Raw genomic sequence first — 26973 nt, 5'->3', positions numbered from 1 at the left:
TTTTTTGAGATGGAGTCTCGCTCTGTCGCCCAGGCTGGAGTGCAGTGGCGCGACCTTGGCTCACTGCAAGCTCCGCCCCCCGGGGTTCACGCCATTCTCCTGCCTCAGCCTCCCGAGTAGCTGGGACTACAGACGCCTGCCACCGCGCCCGGCTAATTTTTTGCATTTTTAGTAGAGACGGGGTTTCAACGTGTTAGCCAGGATGGTCTCGATCTCCTGACCTCGTGATCCGCCCGTCTCGGCCTCCCAAAGTGCTGGGATTACAGGCGTGAGCCACCGTGCCCGGCCCTTTTTTGTGTTTTTTTTTTTCTGTCACCCAGGCTGGAGTGCAGTGGTGCGATTTCGGCTCACTGCAGCCTCTGCCTCCCAGGTTTAAGTGATTTTCCTGCCTCAGCCTCCCAAGTAGCTGGGACTACAGGTGTGTGCCACCATGCCTGGCTAATTTTTTGTGTTTTCAGTAGAGACAGGGTTTCACTGTGTTAGCCAGGATGGTCTCGATGTCCTGACCTCATGATCTGCCTGCCTTGGCCTCCCAAAGTGCTGGGATTACACGCGTGAGCCACTGTGCCCGGCCAGGAGGTTTTATGAAGATGCTCAAAGTTAGATAGGTGTTTGGAGTTGTAAAGAAGTAATTAAAAGCAGAAAAAGATGGTATGAGGCAAACACAGGGGTTGCTTTTGTGAATGTATACAAAAAAAGTACTCTTCTGGGCAGATGAATCACAAAAAAAGAACCTCTTTCTCCCAGCCCCACCCATGATACAGTTCCATGCTGATTTGTCTAGCAGAACCTCACCTAGATTTGATCCCCTCTTGCCCCTCATCTCCACAAGCTGCCTTGGTGTAACACTCAGACTGCACAGCCATATGTGGTGGCTGAAGGCTCAGACGTATGAGCGTGTATAATGTGTCTTGGGTGTTGGTTAGACCAAATTGGCTGGAGCTGAAGGCTTGAATTAGGACAGGAGGGAAGATATGGGGGATAACATCTAAAATGAGGAAGATATGTTGGGGCCAGTGTGTGGAGAAGCACTAGTATTGAACTAAAGAACTGAGGATTTGTCTTTAGAATAATGGGGATTGAGTGGAAATTTTTGGTGGGAAATGGCTCAGGGGGGATTTTTTTTTCTTTTTTTTTGTCCAAGATGGGATTTTTTTTTTTTTTTTTTTTGAGATGGAGTCTCATTCTGTCACCCAGGGTGGAGTGCAGTGGCATGATCTCAGCTGACTGCACCCTCCGCCTCCCGGGTTCAAGCGATTCTTCTGCCTCAGCCTCCCGAGTAGTTGGGACTACAGGCCCATGCCACCATGCCTGGCTAATTTTTATATTTTTATAGAGACAAGGTTTCACCATATTGGCTAGGCTGGTCTTGAACTCCTGACCTCATGATCTGCCTGCCTCAGCCTCCCAAAGTCCTGGGATTACAGGCGTGAGCCACTGCACTCGACCCAAGATGGAATTTTTAAAGTGCTCCCTGGCTGGCCCAGTGGCTCACCTCTGAAATCCCTGCATTTTGAGAGGCCAAGGCAGGAGGATGGCTTGAGCCCAAGAGTTCAAGACCAGCCTGGACAAGATAGCGAGACCTCATCTTGAAAAATAAAATAACTCCAGGCACCGTGGCTCATGCCTGTAATCCTAGCACTTTGGGAGGCCAAGATGGGCGGATTACGAGGTCAGGAGATCGAGACCATCCTGGCTAACACAGTGAAACCCCATCTCTACTAAAAATACAAAAAATTAGCCGGGCTTAGTGGCGGGCACCTATAGTCCCAGCTACTCGGGAGGCTGAGGCAGAAGCATGGTGTGAACTCGGGAGGTGGAGCTTGCAGTGAGCCGAGATCGCGCCACTGAACTCCAGCCTGGGCAACAGAGCGAGACTCCATCTCAAAAAAAAAAAAAAAAAAAAAGAAAGAAAAATAAAATAAAGAGCACACTGGAGTATGGCCATTTCTCTGAAGTTCCCTTGAACACCTGACGCACTGTGCTAGGTCTCTTATTCTTTGGCCGTCTTTATAGGACTCATATTTTTGTGTGCGTGTGTGAGTACATAGTAAGGACTGGTATTTTTTTTTTTTTTGAGATGGAGTTTTGCTCTCGTTGTCCAGGCTGGAGTGCAATGGCGCGATCTTGGCTCACTGCAACCTCTGCCTCCTGGGTTCAAGCGATTCTCCTGCCTCAGCCTCCGGAGTAGCTGGGACTACAGGCATGCGCCACCACACCCGACTAATTTTGTATTTTTAGTAGAGACAGGGTTTATCCATGTTGGTCAGGCTGGTCTCGAACTCCTGACCTCAGGTGATCCACCTGCCTTGGCCTCCCAAAGTGCTGAGATTACAGGCATGAGCCACTGCACCTGGCCGGGACTGGTATTTTATACAGATAATTTCTTTATTTTTGAGACGGAGTTTTGCTCTTGTCGCCCACACTGGAGTGCAATGGCATGATCTCAGCTCACTGCAATCTCCGCCTCCTGAGTTCAAGCGATTCTCCTGCATCAGCCTCCCCACTGGCTAGGATTACAGGTGCACGCTACCAAGCCCAGCTAATTTTTATATTTTTACTAGAGATGGGGTTTCACCATGTTGGCCAGGCTGTTCTTGAACTCCTGACCTCTGGTGATTGGCCCACCTCAGCCTCCCAAAGTGCTGGGATTACAGGTGTGAGCCACTGCACTCGGCCTATACAGATAATTTCCCAGTTTAACTTCTAAGCCATCTAATTACCCTATTTTTTTTGACTTTTAGAAAAAAGTATATATTTTATTTTATTTTTAAAATTTTTAAAATTATATATTTTAATTTAAAACATTTGAAGGTCGGGTGCTGTGGCCCACACCTGTAATCCCAGCACTTTGGGAGGCTGAGGTAGGCAAACTGCCTGAGGTCAGGAATTGGAGACCAGCCTGCCTAACATGGTGAAACCCTGTCTTTACTAAAAATACAAAAAAATTAGCTGAGTGTGGTGGCACATTCCTGTTGTCCAGCTACTCAGAAGGCTGAGGCAGGAGACTCGCTTCAACCTGGGAGGCAAAAGTTGCAGTGAGCCAAGCTTGTGCCACTGCACTCCAGCCTGGGCGACAGAGTGAAACTCTATCTCAAAAAAAAAATTTTAATATATAGTCACAGATCATTCATATATATGCACACAAATATTCAGGAATATATATATTGTAAAGTTTTATCACTAACTCCTTCCACTCCTCTGCACACATATAGGTAGCTACTATTAGGATTTTCTTTATTTTTTATTTTTATTTTGTTTTGAGATGGAGTCTTGCTCTGTTGCCCAGGCTGGAGTGCAATGGCGCGATCTCAGCTCACTGCAAGCTCCGCCTCCTGGGTTCACGCCATTCTCCTACCTCAGCCTCCCAAGTAGCTGGGACTACAGGAGCCCACCACCACGCCTGGCTAATTTTTTGTATTTTTAGTAGAGACGGGGTCTCACCGTGTTAGCCAGGATGGTCTCGATCTCCTGACCTCGTGATCTGCCTGCCTTGGCCTCCCAAAGTGCTGGGATTACAGGCGTGAGCCACCGAGCCCGGCCACTATTAGGATATTCCTGTGGCAAACATAAGCAAAGGTGAATATAGCAAATCTGTATCCTCATCCCCACCACCTTTTTTTTATTTTAATGGAGTCGCTCTGTCACCCAGGCTGGAATGCAGTGGTGGCATGATCTCGGCTCACTGCAACCTCTGCCTCTTGCGTTCCAGCCATTCTCCTGCCTCGGCCTCCCAAGTTGCTGGGATTACAAGCATACGCCACCATGCCTGGCTAATTTTTGTATTTTTAGTAGAGACAGTGTTTCACTATGTTGGCCAGGCTGGTCTTGAACTTGTGACCTTAAGTGATCTGCCCGCTTCAGACTCCCAAAGTGCTGGGATTACAGGCATGAGCCACTGCGCGCTGTCCCCCACCCCCCTTTTTCTTTCTTTTTTGATTTTTGGAGATAGGGTTTGCTCTGTTGCTCAGGCTGGAATGCAGTGCTACAATTATGGCTCACTGCATCCTCTACCTCCTGGGCTCAAGCAATCCTCCCACCTCAGCCTCCCAAGTAGCTGGGACTACAGGCACCCCACCATACCCAGCTAATTTGTTTATTTTTGGTAGACATGGGATCTCCCTATATTGCCCAGACTATTTTGTCTATTTGTTGGTTTGTGACAGAATTTTGCTCTTATTGCCCAGGCTGGATGCAATGGCGGGATCTCAGCTCACTGCAACCACTGCCTCCTGGGTTCAAGAGATTCTTCTGCCTCAGCCTCTGGAGTAGCTGGGATTACAGGTGCCTGCCACCACGCTTGGCTAATTTTTTGTATTTTTAGTATAGACGGGATTTCACCACATTGACCAGGCTGGTCTCCAACTCCTGACCTCAGGTGATCCACCTGCCTCGGCCTCCCAAAGTGTTGGGATTACAGGCGTGAGCCACCGCTCCCGGCCCCCAGACTGGTCTTGAACTCCTGGGCTCAAGAGATCCTCCCAGTTAGACCTCTGTGCTGTTGGCTGAAATACCAATAATGAAGTAGCTGACAAGTTCTTAAGCTTTCAGTATGTTACCATGTTGAGGACCTAATATTCAACTTTATAAGACCCTATCAAGTGGGGTTGGCTATTTTCTTTTTACAAATAAAGATGCCAAATCATTACCCCATTTTACAGACACGCAAAATAAGGTATGGAAATTTAAATGATGCCCAGGGATGTAGTATTCCAACCTGTCCCTTCCAAGTTGCTTAAATACTGATCCTGCACATAGATGGCAGAAAGCTGAACTGTGTACCAGTACGGTCACAGTGAATATTTCCTCAGCTGTTTATCCCACAGGACTGCGAGTCTCTGGAGGATAGGAATGTGTCTTATGCAGCATTATGGCCTATCATGGTACCTGGCATATAACAAATGCCCTATTTTTGGAAAGCTTTGGAACCTGAGTCATGGTGGATGCCATTGCAGAAAACAATTTTGCTATTTTTGTGTTTCATAAACCACTTGAGTATCTTGAATATTTATGACTTTGTTTTGCTTTTCCAGAATGAATATGCTGATTACTAATTTTGATCACTAACCACGCAGTCATCATTTCCAAACACACAGCTCACTTAGCCTAGAACAGCCGTGTGGGTCTTTAAATCATTTTGCAGATGATGAAATGGGTTCAGAGAGGTTAAGTAACTCAACCAAGGTTGCATAGCTAGTGAACATCAGAGCCAAAACTCAGAGCCAGGTAAGTCTGACCCCAAAGCCAGTGGTCTGTCCACTCAAATATGTCTACATGTCACCTACTTCTGGAAAACCTCAAGGAAAGCTCAACCTGTGATCATAGCACATGACTCAATTCAGAGTGAGATGGCTGAAGGCAGGCTGTAACCAGTATCGTCAATATTTGGCACTTTCAATGTCCACTGTTTTGATGACTCTGGATACTTGAGAAGGAAATAACACAAAACATGTTTCTCATTTACAGGGGTTGCTTTCTAAGCTGTGACTAATCCTTAAGTCCACCTATAATTTGTACTGTTTTGTTCCAAATGCCAAAAGCTTCTACAAGGGCTACAATGCTGATGTGCTAACATTGACCTTGATACCTTGATGATGTAATATTGAGACATATATCAGTATTTGCTGTTCACTTCCTGAGAAGTTGGATTTCAGTGAATCTGGAGAGCCCTTAAAATAAACTAGGGTATTCTGTTCAATAGTAAAAGGTATTTAATATTAAAGGAACCAGAAAGTGAGTGAGCATTGTTAGATGTAACATGTATCTTCTTCATCCACTAATTGAATAGATATTTGAGTCTCTATTATCTGCCAGTAGTATTTAGGGACTGGGGATATACAAGTGAACAAAACAGACAAAAATTCCTATCTGTTTGGAACTTACATTGAGTGGGGAGACAAACACAATGAAAGGTAAAACATAAGTCAGACGGTAGTAGGAAGTCTTTTTTTTTGAGATGGAGTCTTGCTCTTTCTCCCAGGCTGGAGTGCAGTGGTGCCATCTCCACTCAATGCAACCTCTCCTGCCTCAGCCTCCCGAGTAGCTGGGATTACAGGCATGCGCCACCACGCCCAGCTAATTTTTTTTTTTTGGTATTTTTTTTTAGTAGACACGGGGTTTCACCATATTGGCCAGGCTGGTCTTGAACTCCTGACCTTGTGATCCACCCACCTGGACCTTCCAAAGTGCTGGGATTACAGGCGTGAGCCACTGCGCCCGGACTCTTTTTTTTTTAAATGGAGTTTTGTTCTTGTTGCCCAGGCTGGAGTGCAATGGAGCGATCTCGACTCACTGCAACCTCCGCCTGCTGGGTTCAAGCGATTCTCCTGTTCAGCCTCCGGAGTAGCTGGGATTACAAGCGTGCGCCACTACGCCTGGCTAATTTCGTATTTTTAGTAGAGACGGGGTTTATCCATGTTGGTCAGCCTGGTCTCGAACGCCCACGACCTCAGGTGATCCACCCGCCTCGGCCTCCCAAAATGCTGGGATTACAAGCGTGAGGCGCGGCGCCCGGCCTGGACTTCTACATTAGCTATCAGAGCGGTGATGGTGCGCATCAGCCATGGCCAGGGACAGGAATACAGGGAGATGATAATAAAGGTGGTAATGAAGTCACGGCCACCTGCCCTTATGAAGTCAAAATCATTAAAGACCCAGTGACGTTCATGCCATCCAGGGTTGAGGCCTCTCTTCTGCCCATCTGTGGTCCCAGGCCTAGTTAAACACCGAAGCCGTCTACCACACTGGGGGTTCTAAGATAAAGCCTCGGCCTGGGGCCTGGTCTGCACGCTAGGCGCCGGCCGCGGCTCGCTGGAGGACCCGAGCCAGCCCGCCCCTTCCCGCACGGCCTGCTGGGAGTTGTAGTTCAGTCGTCGAAGAACCGCGCCAAGCCCCGCCCCACGTGAGGGCGCAGTATGGGGAGCGCTGGCCGGGACCCAGTGAGCGCGGGACTACAATTCCCAAAGGACCGTAGCACCCAGCGCCCCGCCAACAGGTACCCGGCGGCTCGCTTCGCGCACACGCGGCGCGCACACGCGGCGGGCGGTGGCGGGATTCTGCCGCGTGCGCTTTCCCGCCCCGCCTCGCCTATTCTCGTCCTGCTCTCGCCACGCCTCGGGCTGTCCGTTGGGCCACGCAGACCGCGCTGCGCTCACTCCGTCGCGGCTCCGCGTGCCCCACCTTCTCGCTAGTTTTTTCTAGAGCCCAGGCTCCGCCCGTTTCCCGCTTCCAGGGCCTGGTTCGTTCCCGCCCCCACCCGTCCCTCTCCTCTGCACCCCTACTGCTTCTGCTTTGAAGGCGGAGGCTCCATGTTGTCCCCTCAGCGAGTGGCAGCAGCTGCCTCAAGAGGAGCAGGTGAGGCGCCAATTTTCCCCGGATCGCCCCGCGGCCACCCCCGCCGCCCTCCCTGCTGTAGTTCTGAAAAGAACCCCCGCCCGCGCCGCCGCCTTTCCTATTCCCGGAGCTGGGACCACGCGTCTCTCACTGGGGTCACTCGGTTTCCGAATTTGTGGCGGGGGGGGCCCTCTTCGGGCCCAGCTGGTCCAGCGAGGGCGGCGCCTTCCTTAGTTTTCGGTCGGGGGCGGCCGCCTTCAGGGCTCGGGCCGGGGCGCCGCCGGGGGCTCCTCCAGCTCCTCCTTTGGGCTGCAGCTGCCCCTGGGCGGCCCAAGGGCCGGTGGTCTCCGTGGGCGGCGTCCGGAGTTTCGGTCCCGCCGAGCCCCGCCCTGGGCAGAGCTGGGCGCCCCAGGGCGCTGCCCCTCCGGGCCCGGGCACTCAGCGCCCTCTTGGGTCGGGAAATCGGGGCCCGGATGGAGCGGGAAGGTGGATGCTGGTTTATTTGGCCTTTCTGGAAGTGCTGGAAAGCTGCGAAGTGTCTTAGAAGCTTTATTTTTATCCTAACGACCTTCTGGCTCTGACCACAATATTAGGAGAGTTGGTTTTCAACCCACACTTAAGGCTGTAAAGAATTGGCCTAAATTGGTTTTTACTAAGTTAGTGCTTTTGGCACAGTACGTTGTTCTTTTGCTTTCCCGAAGACATGAAACATAGTGAAAGTATTAAGTAAAAACCAAATAAGGAGTCACCGTGTATTCACGGATCTGATTTCGTCTGTCATTTTACTTGGCTTTATTCTAGTGTAATGTGTGTGCTATTGAAATGACCGTTTCACTTGCGAAATCGAAGGGCAAAAAGGAAAAGAACAGTGAAGAATTTTTAAATGAGTCTCAGTTCTCAAATTCAAATACGAAGAAATGGAACGTTTTGTCAGTCTTAGAATAACGGACCAAAAATGTACGATTTCACATATTGGCTTACTTTTGGAGATTAAAGAAGCATAACCTACGGAGTACTAATCCCTGTCAAGAATTTAGCATTGCAACATAGGTACTGAAATTCAAATTAGTGCTTTTTTTTTTTCCATTCCCACAGAGATTAGCTTGTACTCCAGAAATTCCTGTTGCCGCTCTAACACCTGTAAACACTTGGCTGAGAAGGATCTCAGTATTGCAGTAGTTCAGCACATTGTTTTATTTTATTATTATTTTTTGAGACAGAGTTTTGCTCTTGTCACCCAGGCTGGAGTGCAATGGCGCGATCTCGGCTGAATGCAACCTCTGCTTCCTGGGTTCAAGCAATTCTCCTGCCTCATCATCCCGAGTAGCTGGGATTACAGGCGCTCTCCACCATGCGCGGCTATTTTTTTTTTGAGACGGAGTTTCGTTTTTGCTACCTAGGCTGGAGTGCAGTGGCTCAGTGTTGGCTCACTGCACCCTCCGCTTCCTGGGTTCAAGCGATTCTCCTGCTTCAGCCTCCCGAGTAGCTGGGATTATAGACATCCACCACCAGGCCCAGCTAATCTTTTGTGTTTTTAGTAGAAACGGGGTTTCACCACATTGGCCAGGCTGGTCTCGAACTCCTGACCTCAGGTGATCCACCCTTCTCGGCCTCCCAAAGTGCTGGGATTACAGGCGTGAGCCATCGTGCCCGGCCCATTATTAGCTATAGTTTACTACCTCATTGTAGTAGAAATCATGAAATAGGAGAAATAACAGAGGATAGATGTGATGTGTACTAGCTTAATTTTCTTTTTCTTTTCTTTTTTTTTTCTTCTGGTGAGAAGGAGTCTTGCTCTCTCGCCCAGGCTGGAGTGCAATGGTGTGATCTCTGCTCACTGCAACCTCCGCCTCCCAGGTTCAAGCGATTCTCCTGCCACAGCCTCCCAGGTAGCTGGGATTACAGGTGCCCACCACCGCGCCTGGGTAGTTTTTGTATTTTTAGTAGATACGGGGTTTCACCATGTTGGCCAGGCTGATCTTGAACTCCTGACCTCAGGTTATCCGCCCAGCCCGGCCGCCCAAAGTGCTGGGATTGCAGGTGTGAGCCAGTTGCGTGGTATTTCGATTGTTAGAACACCTTAGATATATTTCACAGCTGAAGTATGTTAACAGAGTAGAAGATAGGCTTTCCTGGTATAGTAGGCGCTAATTAGGAAATCCTTACTTGGCCAGGAGCTGTGGCTTACTCCTGTAATCCCAGCATTTTGGGAGGCTGAGGCAGGTGGATCACCTGAGGTCAGGAGTTCAAGACCAGCCTGGCCAACATGGTGAGACGCCCCCCGCCCCCCCCGCCCCCCCCCGCCCTGCCAACTCCCCCGCAAAAAAATAAAAAAAAAGTTAGCCAAGGTGGTGTTGCAGGCCTGTAGTTCTGGCTGCTCAGGAGGCTGAGGTGAGAGGATGGAGTGAGCCCAGGAAGTTGGCTGCAGTGAGCCTTCTTTTTTTTTTTCTTGTTTTTCTTTTTTTTTTTTTTTTGCAGTGAGCCTTGTTCTTGCCACTGCACTCCAGCCTAGGCAACACAGTGAGACCTTGTCTCAAAAAAAAAAAAAAGGAACACAGCTAATTAAAACCTTTGGTGGCATTCTTTTTTTTTTCGAGATGGAGTCTTGCTCTGTAGCCCAGGCTGGAGTACAGTGGCGCAATCTTGGCTCACTGCAAGCTCTGCCTCCCGGGTTCAGGCCATTCTCCTGCCTCAGCCTCCCGAGTAGCTGGGAGTACAGGTGCCCGCCACCACGCCCGGCTCATTTTTTGTACTTTTTAGTAGAAACGGGGTTTCACCGTGTTAGCCAGGATGGTCTCGATCTCCTGACCTCATGATCCGCCCGCCTCAGCCTCCCAAAGTGCTAGGATTACAGGCGTGAGCCACCGCACCTGACCTGGTGGCATTCTTATGCTTAGGAAAGAGATACAAAAGTGTTATTGAGCTCATTCCATTAAAAAGATTTTTTTTCCTCCACTTGTGATATAGCCTGGCATCATTTTCAGATTCAGCCCTCTCCTTGGATTTTCTGAATCTTCAGTACCGTTTAGTCATAGATAATTTTTGTAAACCTATGAAGCATTACACAATCCTTAGTCAACAACAAAAAAATATGGTTTTGTTCAGCCTTCTGTGCTATGGCGAAAAGATTTTCTACAACAGACAAATATAAAATTTGCCCAGTATTCTGGTTAATTGGATTTAAATAGTATTTTCACTGAAACAGCCTTAAGCATATTGCAGTGTGTCTACTGGCACAATCACTGCCTTAAGACAAAATGGTATATAAAAGCACCCACCCCTCCACCACCAGAAGGAACCACACCCAGCAGTTCTAGAGTTGGCTAAGGTCTCTTGCCTGTGATGATGTTTTCTCTGGCTTTGTCAGTTAGAAACCTTAAAGACTGCCAGGAAGAACAAGGCATGAAAATGGTATGCCTCTGTTTTGGGTGTGTTGCTCTTGCCCTTTGGAGAATATGATATTTTATAAGGAGACTGGAAAACTCAGATCATTACTTTACCCTGAGTCATACATGAATCTACTCAGCAAAGTGTTTCTGTGACTGGTTACTTTGATTTCAGAACTCTTTGAATGGTAAGGATGAGCACCAAGGCTGACTACTCAGTGGTTCTTAACCTATGGTAATATTGCCTCTTCCTGCCTCTGGAGCATTTAGCAATGGCTGGAGACATTTTTTGGGTGTTAGAACCTGCTGTGGGGAGTGTTACTGTTATCTAGTGGGTAGAGGCCAGGGATGCTGCTCAATAGCCTGTAGTGCGTAGGATAGCCCCCCAGAACAGTTGTGTAGCCCTAATGTCAATAAGTCAGTAGTGCCGAGGTTGAGAAACCCTAGTCTACACTGTCATTTTTTTTTTTTTGAGACAGAGTCTCTCGCTCTGTCACCCAGGCTGGAGTGCAATGTGCAATGGCGCGATCTCAGCTCACTGCAACCTCCGTTTCCCAAGTTCAGGCGATTCTCCCGCTTCAGCCTCCTGAGTAGCTGGGACTACAGTCATGCACCACCACGCCTGGCCAATTTTTTTGAATTTTAAGTAGAGTCGGGGTTACACCATATTGGTCAGGCTAGTCTCAAACTCTTGGCCGCAAATGATCCATCCGCCTTGGCCTCCCAAAGTGGTAGGATTACAGGCGTGAGCCACTGCACCCGGCCCACTTCTCAGGAATCCTAAACTCTTGGGAGGCTGAGGTGGGAGAATCACTTGAACCTGGGAGGTGGAGGTTGCAGTGAGCAGGAATGACACCACTGCTCACCAGCCTGGGCAACAGAGCAAGAATTTGTCTCAAAAAAAAAAAAAAAGCTTTCTAATTGTACAAAGATTTTCAACATTTTCTACATACTTGAATTGATGACTGATAGAATATTATCATGAGCTATTTACAGCAATGAAGTAGTCCCCATTATCTGAGGGGAATATATTGTAAGGCCCCTAGTGGATGCCTGAAACTGCTGATAGCACTGAGCCCTGTATACACTAGGTTGATCAATGAGAAGGCTACTAAGTAACTAATGGGCATGGTAGTGTATAAAGAAAGTGTGGATACTCTGGAAAAAGGAATGATTCATGTCCCAGGCAGGATAGCACAAGATTTCATCATGGTACTAAGAACTGCATTGCAATCTTAAGACTTATGAATTATTTCTGGAATTTTAAACATAGGTTGTAAATTCACATAAATACATGTGAATGACAGATGTGACTGTGGTCCAGCTGTAGCTTTGTGTCTGTGCAAAAATACCACGTTATCCATATTCATGTAAGTAATGTAATATAGCATTAACTGTCGTTGCAGTATGCAGAATTAGACTTTGGAAAATAATTGCTTCTCTAAAGGGACAAGGCATGTAAAGTTGCCACTTACAGATATTTTTAGTACCCTCCCCGGAGACTATATCTCCAGAGTTTAAGATTCCTGACAAGTGGACCAGGCATGGTGGCTCATGCCTGTAATCCCAGCACTTTGAGAGTCTGAGGTGGATGGATCACTTGATCGCACGGTGCGCGATCCACCCCCCTTGGCCTCCCAAAGTGCTGGGATTACAGGCATGAGCCACTGCGCCTAGTTAGCACTCGACTCATTTTAGTGATGAAACTGAAAACTAGACATGCCCAGGATCACACAGGTTGTTAGTGGTAGGGCTGGAACAGGAACTTGTGTTTTGAGTCCTAAATTCATATATTTCCACAGGTTACTTCTGAGAGTAAGCAGGTGAATCTGTCCATTAGGCAGTTGTACATTTAGACTAAATGCAAGTTAGAGATCTGTGAAGTTGTATCATCCAAACAGAGGGTAGGCTGGGTGCGGTGACTCACGCCTGTAATCCCAGCACTTTGGGAGGCTGAGGTGGGCGGATCATCTGAGGTCAGGAGTTTGAGACCAGTCTGGCCAAGGTGGTGAAACGCCACCTCTACTAAAAATACAAAAATTAGGCGTGGTGGTGTGTGCCTGTAATCCCAGCTACTCAGGAGGCTGAGGCAGGAGAATTGCTTGAACCCAGGAGGCAGAGGTTGCAGTGAGATGATACTGGGAGGCTGAGGTGGGAGGATTGCCTGAGCCCAGTAGGTCGAGGCTGCAGTGAACCATGATTGCACCACCGCACCTCTAGCCTGTGCAGCAGAGTGAGACCCAGTCTTAAAAAAGGTGTAATATATAAGCAGCTCCATTTAACTTGCATTATTGGTGGTGTGTACAGCTCAAAATAATTCTTCCCTTACGTAGGCCCAAACCCAAGGAGCACCGTCAGTGAACAACAACTTTTTTTTTTTTTTTTTTGAGACAAGGTCTTGCTCTGTTGCCCTGATTGGAGTGCAGTGGTTGACTTACTGCAACCTCTGCCTCCCAGGTTCAAGTGATACCAAGTAGCTGGGATTACAGGTGCGTTACCACCATGCCTGGTTAATTTTTGTATTTTTAGTAGAGATGGGGTTTCGCCGTGTTGCCCAGGCTGGTCTCGAACTCCTGATCTCAGGTGATCCGCCTGCCTCAGCCTCCCAAAAGTGCTAGGATTATAGGCGAGACCTCCCATGCCTGGCCAACAAGATCTTTTTAAATCTGGTGGATGTTGATAATCATGCTTATATTACTGGTGTGAAGAGAAATGCAGAGTCACCCCAGCTCTTCCGACTAAACAGAGTCTGGTTCCCTTCCTTTATTCTTGGGTACTGTGCTACAGGGAGAGGAAGAGATGAGTAAGGACTTTTCCCCCATAGCTGTCCTCAGTAGTCTTCAGCTTCTTTTGAAGTACGGTTCACCGTACACAACTGTATACGTTCCTCTTTTTTTTTTTTTGAGATGGAGTCTCACTCTGTCACCCAGGCTGGAGTGCAATGGCTTAATCTCAGCTCACCGCAACCTCCGTCTCCTGGGGTTCAAGCGATTCTCCTGCCTCAGCCTCCCAAGTAGCTGGGATTACAGGCATGTGCCACCATGCCCAGCTAATTTTGTATTTTTAGTAGAGACAGTTTCTCCATGTTGGTGAGGGTGGTCTTGAACTCCCGACTTCAGGTGATCCGCCCGCCTCTGCCTTCCAGTGTTGGGATTTACAGGCATGAGCCCCCATGCCCAGTCTCAACTGTATACATTCTTTTTTTTTTTTTTTTTTTTTTTGAGACGGAGTCTCGCTGTTGCCCAGGCTGGAGTGCAGTGGCACGATCTCGGCTCACTGCAGGCTCCGCCCCACGGGGTTCACGCCATTCTCCTGCCTCAGCCTCCCAAGTAGCTGGGACTACAGGCGCCCGCCACCTCGCTCCGCTAATTTTTTTTGTATTTTTAGTACAGACGGGGTTTCACTGTGTTAGCCAGGATGGTCTCGATCTCCTGACCTCGTGATCCGCCCGCCTCGGCCTCCCAAAGTGCTGGGATTACAGGCGTGAGCCACCGCGCCCGGCCAACTGTATATATTCTTATCATTGGATAACCCCATCTTGTAACCACGTTAACTTTATCTTCCATGGTTATTGCTCTGACAATGCCACTTGCATCCTTTGGGTTGTAGCCTTCAACTACATTATGGTACATGTCATTCATTCATTTTACAATAGTTTGTTGGCCAGGCATGGTGGCTCACGCCTGTAATCCCAGCACTTTGGGAGGCTGAGGCAGGCGGATCACAAGGTCAGGAGTTTTGAGACCAGCCTGGCCAATGTGGTGAAACCCTGTCTCTACTAAAAATACAAAAATTAGCCGGGCATGGAGGTGCATGCCTGTGGTCCCAGCTGCTCGGGAGACTGAGGCAGAGGAGTTGCTTGAACCTGGGAGGCGGAGGTTGCAGTGAGCCAAGATCGCGCCACTGCACTCCAGCCTGGGCAACAGAGCAAGACTCCATCTCAAAAAAAAAAAAAAATACAATAGTTTATTGTATGTGCTGTGTGTCATTACATTGACATTGCTCATTACATTGACATTGCTCAGTACACTTTTTTTTTTTTTTTTAAGACAGAGTTTCGTTCTGTCGCCCAGGCTAGAGTGCAGTGGTGCAATCTTGGCTCACAGCAACCTCTGCCTCCCGGGTTCAAATGATTCTCCTGCCTCAGCCTCCCAAGTAGCTGGGATTACAGGTGCCTACCACCACGCCCAGCTAATTTCTTATATTTTTGGTAGAGACGGGGTTTCACCATATTGGCCAGGGTGGTCTCGAACTCCTGACCTCAAGTGACCTGCTTGCCTCTGCCTCCCAAGGTGCTGGAATTACAGGCGTGAGCCACGGAGGCTGGCCTCGCTCAGTAAACTTTTCATAGTGAAACAGATAAAACAGAAAGATCTGGTATGATGAACTTAATTGTAAAGCCCTGGAAGGCTGTTGTGTTGGCTACTAGGTTTGGCTGTATTTGATGGAGCCTCCAAATAAGTGGTTTAAGCAAGGCAGACATTTATTTTTCTTTCACATAGAAGTGAACCAGTATGGCAGTTCTGCTATATGAAATCTGACCTCTCTTGTTTCTCCAGCATTCTTGGGGTGTTGCCCTCATATGCCTGGCCCAAGATGATTCACTCCCACTTTTACACCTAGCCAGCAAGCAGGGGGAAGATGCCTGATCTGGAAGTTGTGTCTGTCATTTCCAGTCACTTCCCATTGGTCAGAATTTAGTCACCTGGTCATATCCTAGCTATAAATTTGGGTTGGAAATGTGTTTCTTCTGGGCAGTTGTATGCCCAGCTAAAAATCTATTATATAGCAGGAGAGAGAAATTAATATTGGGGGAACAACCAGACATCTCTGCCACAATCGAGACTTTGTTTTGTATTTCTTTGAGTGCTACACAGTATACACAGTACTTAACACTGTGGCTTATCCCTGAAGTCTGAATAAATTCTTCTCATTAGTTCTTTGTATGAAAGACTGAAGGTCTTTGGATCTTGGATTTACCTGCTGCTGGGGCAATAAGAACCCTAAGAGATTATTCATAGAAATGTTTCCTTTTTAATCCAGGCAATAACAGGAAAGAAAAGTATTAGTATACATCGATTACAATGATAGCATGACATTTAACCTATATTTATAACTTGTTTTCCAATAGTCTGCAAAAACTTAAAAAGTAGGAAGAAGCTAGTCATAGTGGCTATCATCCACATTCACAGTGGCCTATCATCCCAGCATTCTGGGAGGCTGAGGTGAGAGGATCACTAGAGCCCAGGAGTTTGAGACTAATGTGGGCCACATAATGAGACCGCCATCTCTACAAAAAAATTAAAAAATTAGCCAGACATGGTGGCACACACCTGTAGTCCCAGCTACTCTGGCGGCTGAGGTGGGAGGATTGCTTGAACCCAGTAATTTGAGGCTGCAGTAAGCTAGGATTTCACCACTACATTCCAGCCTGGGTGCCAGAGCAAGATACTGTCTCCAGAAAAAAAAAAAAAAAAAAAAAAAGTGCGAAGAACCCTTCTCTTGCTATCTGATACTATAAATGTAAAAAGTGAGCAGCAATTCCAGTAGCTTGAAGGGGAGAGAGTCTTGCAGTCAAACTGTTTTGTCTGCTTTGCCTGCCATGATCTTGTAGCCCTCACTGCTGGTTAGGCAAAGTCATTTTGGAACCATCTTTGTGATTTTGGCCATGTCTGCCTGTCAGTACTAAGCTTTACTTAATATGTCTCCTAAGTCTACTTTAAATTGACTTCTTGGCCGGGTACCATGTTGCTGTGATTTTGGCCATGTCTGCCTGTCAGTACTAAGCTTTACTGGATATGTCTCCTTAAGTCTACTTTAAATTGACTTCTTGGCTGGGTACGGTGTTGCTGTAATCCCAACACTTTGGGAGGCTGAGACGAGTGGATCATTTGAGCTCAGGAGTTCAGGACGGGCCTGGGCAACATGGTGAAACACCGTCTCTCCAAAAATACAAAAATTAGCTGGGTGTGGTGATGAATGCCTGTAGTCCCAGCTACTTGGGAGGCTGAGGTGGGAGGATGACTTGAGCCAGAGAGGCGGAGGTTGCAGTGAAGCAAGATCGTGCCACTGCACTCCAGCCTGAGTTATAGAGCCAGACCTTGTCTTAAATAAATAAACAAACAGACTTCTTAAACTTTGCATCCTTCTAAAGGATAATTTATCAAAATACAGATTTATTGTTTTAAAGTATACATTAACATGCATAATTATTAAAATTACTATGTCCTTTTAACTACCTAAAAACATCTTTAATAACAGTGACACATACTCACTCTTAGGGAAATAGTTCTTTATTCATTCCTTAGGCCCCACTGGTAGTTTTTTGTGAACTTCCCATAAGTCCACAGCTACTAAGTGGCTCTGAATTTCTTTCTTTTTTTTTTTTTTTTTTGAGATAGAGTCTTGCTCTGAAATCGAGGCTGGAGTGCAGCGGCACTATCTTGGCTCACTGCAGCCTCCACCGTGCAGGTTCAAGCAATTCTCCTGCCTCAGCCTCTGGAGTAGCTGGGATTACAGGCGCCCACCACCACACCCGGCTAATTTTTGTATTTTTAGTAGGGACGGAGTTTCACCATGTTGGACCAGGCTGGTCTTGAACTCCTGACCTCGGGTGACACGCCCGCCTGGGCCCCCAAAGTGCTGGGATTACAGGCATGAGCCACCACATCTAGCCTGAATGAATTTCCTTCTTGCTTTCTTTTCACTTTTTTTTTTTGTTTTTGAGACGGAGTCTCACTCTTTCGCCCAGGCTGGAGTGCAGTGGCGCAATCTCGGCTCACCACAACCTCCCCCTCCTGGGTTCAAGCACTTCTCCTGCCTCAGCCTCCTAAGTAGCTGGGATTACAAGCATGTGCCACCACACCCGGCTAATTTTGTATTTTTAGTAGAGGTAGGGTTTCTCCATGTTGGTCAGGCTGGTCTGGAACTCACGACCTCAGGTGATCTGCCCGCCTTGGCCTCCCAAAGTGCTGGGATTGCACAGGTGAGCCACCGCGCCCGGCCCCTTGCCTTCTCTTCTCTTCTCTTCTCTTCTTTTAAAACAGTCTCTCGCTATATTGGCCAAGTTGGTCTTGAACTCTGGCCTCAAGCAATTCTCCCATCTCAGCTTTTCTAAATGCTAGGATTACAGGTGTGGATGCTGTGCCTGGCCTCAATTTCAAATTAATTAATTATCTTTGTGTTTTGGTAGAGAAACTCTGGTAAGGAAAGTATAATACTAGTTAGTGCTTAATTTTGAACTATAGAATTAATTGCTTCTAAAACTTTTTGAGTTATTACTAGTGATATGCAAAACACAGCCACCTAAAGATCTTTTTGAGCTTATTTCTAGGACCTGTTGGGCAATATGCTGAACCTTCATAAGCCTTCATTTCCTTCTTTTTTTTTTTTTTTTTTTGAGACCAAGTCTCGCTCTGCCGCCCAGGCTGGAGTGCAGTGGCGCGATCACCGCACGCTGCAGCTTCTGCCTCCTGGTTCAAGCAATTCTTCTCCCTCAGCCTCTTGAGTAGCTGGGACCACAGGCGTGCGTCACCGCGCCTGGCTAATTTTTTTTTTTTTTTTTGTATTTTTATAGAGACGGGGCTTTACCATGTTGGCCAGGCTGGTTTTGACCTCCTGACCTCAAGTGATCAGCCTGCCTTGGCCTCCGAAAGTGCTGGGATTGTAAGTGTGAGACACTGAGCCTGGCCATTTCCTTCTTTTTAAAATGGGGCAGTATTATTTACATCATAGAGTTGTTCTGAGGATTAAATAATATATATATGTATATATATATATCTCTAAATAAAGCTTAGCAGTGGCAAACACTGTTATTGATAGACATTGTTTTATTTCCACTTTTGGACTGTTTTGAGTAAAGCTGATAATGAACTTTCTGTTTTTGAGATAGAGTCTTGCAATATTGTCCAGGTTGGTCTTGAACTGCTGGGCCCAAGTGATCTTCCTGCCTCAGCTCTCCAAGTAGCTGGGACTATATGTGTGAGCCACCACGCCCAGCTCAACATTCTTGTATATATGTTTTTTGGTGGACGTAGGCATTCATTTCTCTTAGGTGTATACCTAGGAGTAGAATTGCTGGATCACAGATACATTTAATTTTTGTAGATACTGCCAAACAGTTTTTTGAAGTGGCTTTAGTATTTTGTGCTCCTATCAGAATGTGTGAGAATTCCAGTTGCTTCATACCCTGTCCCAAAGTTGATATTGTCAGTCTTTAAATTTTAGCCATTCTGATGGGCAGGTAGTGGTATCTTATTGTGGTTTTAATTTACATTTCCCTGTTAAGTAATGATACGGAAGTACCTTTTAATGGGATTTGTATATCTTTTTCTTGCAAAGTGCCTGTTATTTTTTTCTTAGGGATTGCTATGTTGATGTTGGATGTGGGTCCTTTGGAAACAGATGTTGTGAATACTCTTCCCTAGCCTATGGCTTGCATTTTTACTTATTGAAGTCTTTAAGTGAACAAAATTTTTAATTTTAATGAAGTCTGTGTTATTTTATTTTCTTTAATGGTTAGTACTTTCTTTCTTTGAGACAGGGTCTTATCTGTCGCCCAGGTGGGAGTGCAATGGCATGATCTTGGCTCACTGCAACCTCTGCCTCTCAGGTTCAAGTTATTCTCGTGCCTCAGCCTCCCGAGTAGCTAGGACTTACAGGTGCACGCCACCATACTCGGCTAATTTTTGTATTTGTTGGTAGAGATGGGGTTTCGTCATGTTGGTCAGGCTGGTCTTGAACTCCTGACCTCAAGTGATCCACCCACCTCGGCTTCCCAAAGTGCTGGGATTACAGGGGCAAACCACTGTGTCCTGCCCTTTTATGGTTAGTACTTTTGTGTCCGTTTTTTGTTTTGTTTAGTTTTGTCACCCAGGTTGGAGTACAGTGGTATTGTCATAGCTCACTGCAACCTCAAACCCCTGGGCTCAAGCAGTCTTCCTGCCTCAGCCTCCCAAGTAGCTAGGACTACAGGTGTACACCACTACACCTGGCTAATTTTTTTAAATTTCATAGCGTTGGGTTTCACTGTTTCCCAGACTAGTCTGAAACTCCTGGCCTCAAGTAATCTTTCTGCTTTGGTTTCCCAAAGTGCTGTGATTATAGGCATGAGCCACTGAGCCTGGCCCTGTCCCCTGTTTAAGAAGTTTTTGTTTTCCCTATATTCGAAAACATATTTTAAATATTTGACATTGATTTTTTTTCTCTGCATGAACATAGGTGATGCCATGGAGAGCAGCAAGCCTGGTCCAGTGCAGGTTGTTTTGGTTCAGAAAGATCAACATTCCTTTGAGCTAGATGAGAAAGCCTTGGCCAGCATCCTCTCGCAGGAGCACATCCGAGATCTTGATGTGGTGGTGGTTTCAGTGGCTGGTGCCTTCCGAAAGGGCAAGTCCTTCATTCTGGATTTTATGCTACGATACTTATATTCTCAGGTAAGATAGAATTATTTTATTTCAAGTAAAAAGTGAGACTTTAATGTCCAAAAAAGCGAAATAAGCTCATAGATAATATCCTTGATGCATAAAATTTTTAATTTAAGATTTAATGGAAATTTCTTACTTCTGTAGAAGGAAAGTGGCCATTCAAATTGGTTGGGTGACCCAGAAGAACCATTAACAGGATTTTCATGGAGAGGGGGATCTGATCCAGAAACCACTGGGATTCAGATCTGGAGTGAAGTTTTCACTGTGGAGAAGCCAGGTGGGAAGAAGGTAAGGATGAAAATGACCTTACAGATTAACAACAACAACAACAAAATATGAACTTCAGCACGTACTGTGTTAACCCAATTTAAAAACCTTTTATTAAAGAATTTAAAATGGATAAAGTAAGAAAAGTTAAAAAGTCCCTGTTTTGTCCTGAAATTTTAGTCTGTTGTGGATAAATAGGATTTTCTGACACAGATATGAGAAGTTGTAGCTCCGATGTCTAGCTGTAGTCTCCTTGGTCTGCTGATTGCATTATTTTAATTTTCTTTTCTGGAAAAACATTTTTGCTAAAAGCTATACAGACTTTTTCCTTTGTACCTAACAGTACTTTATGTAGTATTGCTTAGGGCCATGTAGCATTTTTAGACTCAATTAAAAAATATTAATCTGTTGCTGACTCTGTTAATTCCTATTTCAACATGTGTTTCCTTGAATAATTCAGGATACAACTTACTGTGTATGACAGCTTTCCTTCACACACTATTTTTGTGGGTGTGTGTATATCCGACTTGGGGAGAATTTAAAAAACACAGCTTTTTAATTTGTTTGAAACAGACCTTCTGCCTGTTACATTTTGTGCTCTTAACCAATTAAAGAAGCCAGTGGCAGCCGGGCGCTGTGGCTCACGCCTGTAATCCCAGCAGTTTGGGAGGCCAAGGTGGGCGGATCACAAGGTCAGGAGTTTGAGACCAGCCTGGCCAACATAGTGAAACACTGTCTCTACTAAAAATACAAAAAATTAGCTGGGTGTGGTGGTGGGCGCCTGTAATCCCAGCTACTTGGGAGGCTGAGGCAGGAGAATCGCTTGAACCCGGGAGGCAGAGGTTGCAGTGAGCCGAGATCACGCCACTGTCCTCTAGCTCGGGCGACAGTACGAGACTCCATCTCAAAAAAAAAAAGCCAATGGCATTTTTAGTTTCATATTGTGTTTTCCACTGGTATATACCTGTTGATTTGTTTGTGTCTTTTATGAACTGTTATTTTCTGAAATTTTTTTTCAGTAAAAGGAAGGAAGATGTGAAAACAACTTTTTATCAAAGTGAATGATTTAAAATTAATACATATTGATTGTTTTTAAGATTCTTAAATAAAATGCATGAATATAGTTTAAAAGGTCAAATACTACTGTAAGGCTTCTAACAGAAAGCAGCTGTCATGTGTGTTATTCTCCTCTCTGCCCAGTTTTCACTTCCCAGAGGCTGATGCTCTTATGTGTTACCACTTCTGTTCTTGACTTCCTTACTCCTGTATGGGTGGCACAGATCTGGCTGTTGTTGTTCTGGGAGTTGAGCAGGGAAATGGCATTGGGGATCTCACTGTTCAGAAGGTGGGCATTCACTACCCCCCAGCTATCAGTAGGGCTTCTTAGCCCCAGTCTCATCCATGCCTTGTAAGCTATGGGCATAGAGCCTCTCCACAGATTTCTTTGTAAGGATCGGTAGGGGTAAGTCAGTGTTTCTTATACAGACTTTCATCCATTAACTTCTGTTTTTAGCCCAATCCTATAAGCATGCCTTCACGCCTGTTTGTGCTTTTTTTTTTTTTTTTTTTGAGACATCCCGCTCTGTTGCTCAGGCTGGAGTGCAGTGGCACAATCTTGGTCACTACAGTCTCCGCCTCCCAGGTTCAAGCAATTCTTCTGCCTCAGCCTCCTGATTAGCTGGGACTATAGGTGTACACCGCCATGCCCAGCTAATTTTTGTATTTTTAGTAGAGACAGGGTTTCACAATGTTGGCCAGGCTGGTCTGGAACTCCTGACCTCATGATCCGCCTGTCTCAGCCTCCCAAAGTGCTGGGATTACAGGGGTGAGCCACCATGCCTGTCCGCCTTTGATATTTTGAAGTGCTGGACTGTTGGTACTGAATTCTTTTAGCTTTCATACATCTGAAAAATCTTTATTTTGCCTTTGTTTTGGAAAATATTTACTCTTAGTATAGAGTTCTAGGCCAACATATTTTTCTCAGTACTTCAAAGGTGTTGCCCCTTTGCCTTTTTGCTGCCATTGTTTCTTTTTTTTTTTTTTTTTTTTGAGAGGGAGTCTCGCTCTGTTGCTTAGGCTGGAGTGCAGTGGTGCGATCTCGGCTCACTGCAAGCTCCGCCTCCCAGGTTCACGCCATTCTCCTGCCTCAGCCTCCCAAGGCACTGGGACTACAGGCACCTGCCACCACGCCTGGCTAATTTTTTGTATTTTTAGTAGAGACGGTTTCACTGTGTTAGCCAGGATGGTCTCAATCTCCTGACCTCGTGATCTGCCTGCCTCGGCCTCCCAAAGTACTGGGATTACAGGCGTGAGCCACCGCGCCAGGCCAATGTAGTTCATGTTTTTTTGTATGTGGGTTTTGTTGAGCTTCTTGAATCTGCAGATTTATAATTTTTATCAAATTTGGACATTTTAAAGTTATTATTTCTTCAAGTTTTTTTGGTCTGTTATTCCCTTTGGAGACTCCTATTACATGTGCCTCTTGCTGCTTGAAGTTGTTCCACAGCTGGTTGATGCTTTGTTCATTTAAAATTCTTTGGCCAGGCGCAGTGGCGTACGTCTGTAATCCCACACTTTGGGAGGCTGAGGTGAGTGGATCACCTGAGGTTAGGAGTTTGAGACCAGCCTGACCAACATGGTGAAAACCCATCTCTACGAAATACAAAAAATTAGCTGAGTGTGGTGGGTTATGCCTGTAATCCCAGCTACTTGGGAGGCTGAGGCGGGAGAGTCGCTTGAACCCAGGAGTTGGAGGTTGCAGTGAGCCGAGATCGCACCATTGCACTTCCGCCTGGGCAACAAGAGCTAAACTGTATCTAAAAAAAAAAAAAAAAAAAAAGGCCAGGCGCAGTGGCTCATGCCTGTATTCCCAGCACTTTGGGAGGCTGAGGTGGGCGGATCACCTGAGGTCAGGAGTTCGAGACCAGCCTGGCCAACATGGTGAAACCCTGTCGCTACTAAAAATACAAACATTAGCCGGGCTTGGTGGTGCCCACCTGTAATCCCAGCTACTTGGGAGGCTGAGGCAGGAGAATTGCTGGAACCTGGGAGGCGGAGATTGCAGTGGGATTAGGAAGAGTACTCAGAGTCTTGCCTCAGTAGTGAGGAATAACTACCAACCCTCTCTGGTTCCATTTAACAAATCTAAACAGCAAGAACAGAAAAAACCAGAGTTTCCAAATTACTTAACTACATCTCAGAATAAAGCTAGATATGTTATAGGAATGCAAAAATAACCAGCACCCAACAAGGGAAAATCCACAAATCTACATCCTATCAAAAATTTGCAGACATGCAAGAAGCAGAAAAATATAACCCAAATGAGGAGAAAAATCAATCAAAACTGTCTCAGAACTAACACAGATATTAAAATTAACAGAAAACAACTTTTGTTTTTTTTTTTTTTTTTTTTTTTTTGAGACAGTCTTGCTCAATTAAAAATACAAAAATTAGCCGGGTGTGGTGGTGTGCACCTGTAATCCCAGCTACTCAGGAGGCTGAGGCAGGAGAATTGCTTGAACCTGGGAGGTAGAGGTTGCAGTGAGCTGAGGTTGTGCCATTGCAGTCCAGTCTGGGTGACAAGAGCAAAACTCTGTCTCAAAAAAAAAAAAAAAAAAAAAAAAGGCCAGGCGCAGTGGCTCATGCCTGTAATCCCAGCACTTTGGGAGGCCGAGGCGGGCCGATCATCTGAGGTCAGGAGTTCGAGATGAGCCTGACCAACATGTGAAACCCTGTCTCTACTAAAAATACAAAAATTAGCCGGGCATGGTGGCTCATGCCTGTAATCCCAGCTACTCGGGAGGCTGAGGCAGGAGAATCGCTTGAACCTGGGAGGTGGAGGTTGCAGTGAGCCAAGATCGTGCCATTGCACTCCAACCTGGGCAACAGAGTGAAACTCCATAATCCCAGCACTTTGGGAGGCCGAGGTGGGCGGATCATGAGGTCAGGAGATCGAGACCATCCTGGCTAACACAGTGAAACCGCGTCTCTACTAAAAATACAAAAATTAGCCAGGCGTGGTGGCGGGCGCCTATAGTCCCAGCTACTCAGGAGGCTGAGGCAGGAGAATGGCGTGAACCTGGGAGGCGGAGCTTGCAGTGAGCCGAGATCGCGCCACTGCACTCCAGCCTGGGCGACAGCGCAAGACTCCGTCTCAAAAAAAAAATCGTATCTTTATTTTGTTCGTTTTGGGTTTTCAGGAAAATTAATTGGAACCTGCCCCATTCCCACACTCTCCTTCAGTTTGCTCTATTGTTTACATCTTGTAATAGTGTGATACATTTGTTACAATTAATATTTGAACCAATATATTGTCATTAGCTAAAGCCCATACATAGTTTACTTTAGGGCTCACTGATTGTGTTGTACATTGGATTTTGACAACTGTGTAGTGACATGTGCCCACTATTACTGTATCATACAGAATAGTCACACTGCCCTAAACATTCTCTGTAATGTACCTATCTGTTCCTCTCTTCTTCCCTCCCCACAAACTCCTCCACTGATCCTTTTTTTTTTTTTTGAGACAGTCTTGCTCTGTCGCCCAGGCTGGAGTGCAGTGACGCAATCTCGGCTCACTGCAAGCTCTGCCTTCCGGGTTCACGCCATTCTCGTGCCTCAGCCTCCCGAGTAGCTGGGACTACAGGCGCCCGCCACTACGCCTGGCTAATTTTTTGTATTTTTAGTAGAGATGGGGTTTCACTGTGTTAGCCAGGATGGTCTCGATCTCCTGACCTCGTGATCCGCCCACCTCGGCCTCCCAAAGTGCTGGGATTACAGGCGTGAGCCACCGCGCCCGGCCAATCTTTTTACTGTCTCCATAGTTTTGCCTTTACTGGAATGTCGTATAGTTAGAATCATAAAATATGCAGCTTTTTCAGATTGGCCTCTTTCACTTAGCAATGTGATTTTAAGATTTCTGCAACTCTTTTGTGTCTTGATAGTTCATTTCTTTTTATTGCTGAATAGTATTCTACATTATGAATGCACCAGTTTGTTCATCCATTTGCCTGTTGAAGGACATCTTGGTTGCTTTCAAATTTTGACAATTAAGAATAAAGCTCCTATAAATACTCATGTGTTGGTTTTTGTTGAGACGTAAGTTTTCAGCTTCTTTGGGTATATACCAAAGAGTTTTGTTTTTTTTTTTTTTTGAGACAAAATCTCGCTCTCTCACCCAGGCTGGAGTTCAGCGGTGTGGTCTCGGCTCACTGCAACCTCTGCCTCCTGGGTTCAAGCAATTCTCCTGCCTCAGCCTCTGGAGTAGGTGGGACTACAGGTGTGCGCCACCATGCCCACTTTTTTTGTATTTTTAGTAAAGACGGGATTTTGCCATGTTAGCCAGGCTGGTCTCGAACTCTGGACCTTAGGTGATCCACCTGCCTTGGCCTCCCAAAGTACTGGAATTACAGGTGTGAGCCACTGCACCTGGCCTAATTTTTGTATTTTTGGTAGAGACATGATTTCACCGTGTTGGCCAGGCTGGTCTGGAACTCCTGGCCTCAAGTGATCCACCTGACTTGGCCTCCCTCCCAGAGTGCTGGGATTACAGGCATGAGCCATTGCACCCATCCTAATTTTTTAAATTTTGTATAGAGACAGGGTCTCACTGTGTTGCCCAGGCTGGTATTGAACTCCTGGGCTCAAGTGATGCTGCTGCCACAGCCTCCCAAAGTGTTGGTATTATAGGTGTGAGCCGCCACACCTGGCCAAGATGAATATTTTTTAGTTTCTTTTTCAACAACAGAAAACATCCAAATGCCTGGCTGGGTGATAAGCTAATTGCTTTCAACTTTTGTCTGTTTCAGTTGGTGGGGCAATTTTTGCCTTCCATATTGCTCTGTATACCTCTGGATAATCTTCAGTAGAGTGCTGTAGTCAAAGCAAAGCACCTAAATAGTTGTACAGAACCTACAAGCAGGTGCTTAAGGCTCACGTAAACATTACCTGTACTTTAAGTATGTATTACCTGTACTTTTCAATTTCTCCTTTACATTTTCGTCCTTCTTAGTTTAATCTCTTTTGTTTGTATTTTCCTTTTTTTTAGGTTGCAGTTGTTCTGATGGATACCCAGGGGGCATTTGACAGCCAGTCAACTGTGAAAGACTGTGCTACCATCTTTGCTCTAAGCACTATGACTAGTTCTGTTCAGGTAAAAACCATTTGACTCAAAAGCTCTCAAAGGCAGTAAGATAAAGGGAGGAAATACAGTTTTGGTTATTGTTCAGTTAACAGAATTTCTGGGATGTTACGTAAATATTATTTTTAAACTGTAGATTCAGTTACTCTTTTTTTTTTTTTTTTTTTTTTTTTTTTGAGACGGAGTCTTGCTCTGTCACCCAGGCTGGAGTGCAGTGGCACAATCTCGGCTCACTGCAAGCTCCGCCTCCCGGGTTCATGCCATTCTCCTGCCTCAGCCTCTCCGACTAGCTGGGACTACAGGTGCCTGCCACTACGCCCGGCTAATTTTTTTTGTATTTTTAGTAGAGGCGGGGTTTCACCGTAGTCTCAATCTCCTGACCTCATGATCCGCCCGCCTCGGCCTCCCAGAGTGCTGGGATTAC

The 26973-nt window shown here is 46.2% G+C and overlaps 1 protein-coding gene across 5 annotated transcripts in view; it reads left to right on the top strand.

Moving 5' to 3' along the window:
• Window positions 1–6698: 6698 nt before the first annotated feature.
• Window positions 6699–26973, top strand: part of ATL3 (atlastin GTPase 3) — a 50658-nt gene continuing 30383 nt past the window's right edge. The window contains exons 1-5 of one of the 5 annotated variants that reach the window (XM_055296126.2): window positions 6908–6994; window positions 7232–7353; window positions 20016–20152; window positions 20288–20431; window positions 26457–26561. In XM_055296126.2, coding sequence (XP_055152101.2) covers window positions 6915–6994; window positions 7232–7353; window positions 20016–20152; window positions 20288–20431; window positions 26457–26561 — 588 coding nt within the window. In that variant the 5' untranslated portion in view covers window positions 6908–6914. The other 4 variants (XM_063642432.1, XM_055296185.2, XM_055296255.2 and 1 more) reach the window with 4 other exon arrangements.

Source organism: Symphalangus syndactylus, chromosome 1, assembly GCF_028878055.3.
Source record: "Symphalangus syndactylus isolate Jambi chromosome 1, NHGRI_mSymSyn1-v2.1_pri, whole genome shotgun sequence".
NCBI classification, from domain to species: Eukaryota; Metazoa; Chordata; class Mammalia; order Primates; family Hylobatidae; genus Symphalangus; species Symphalangus syndactylus.
The sequence above is the reverse complement of the archived record's forward strand: the minus strand, read 5'-3'. Positions and strand labels throughout refer to the sequence as shown.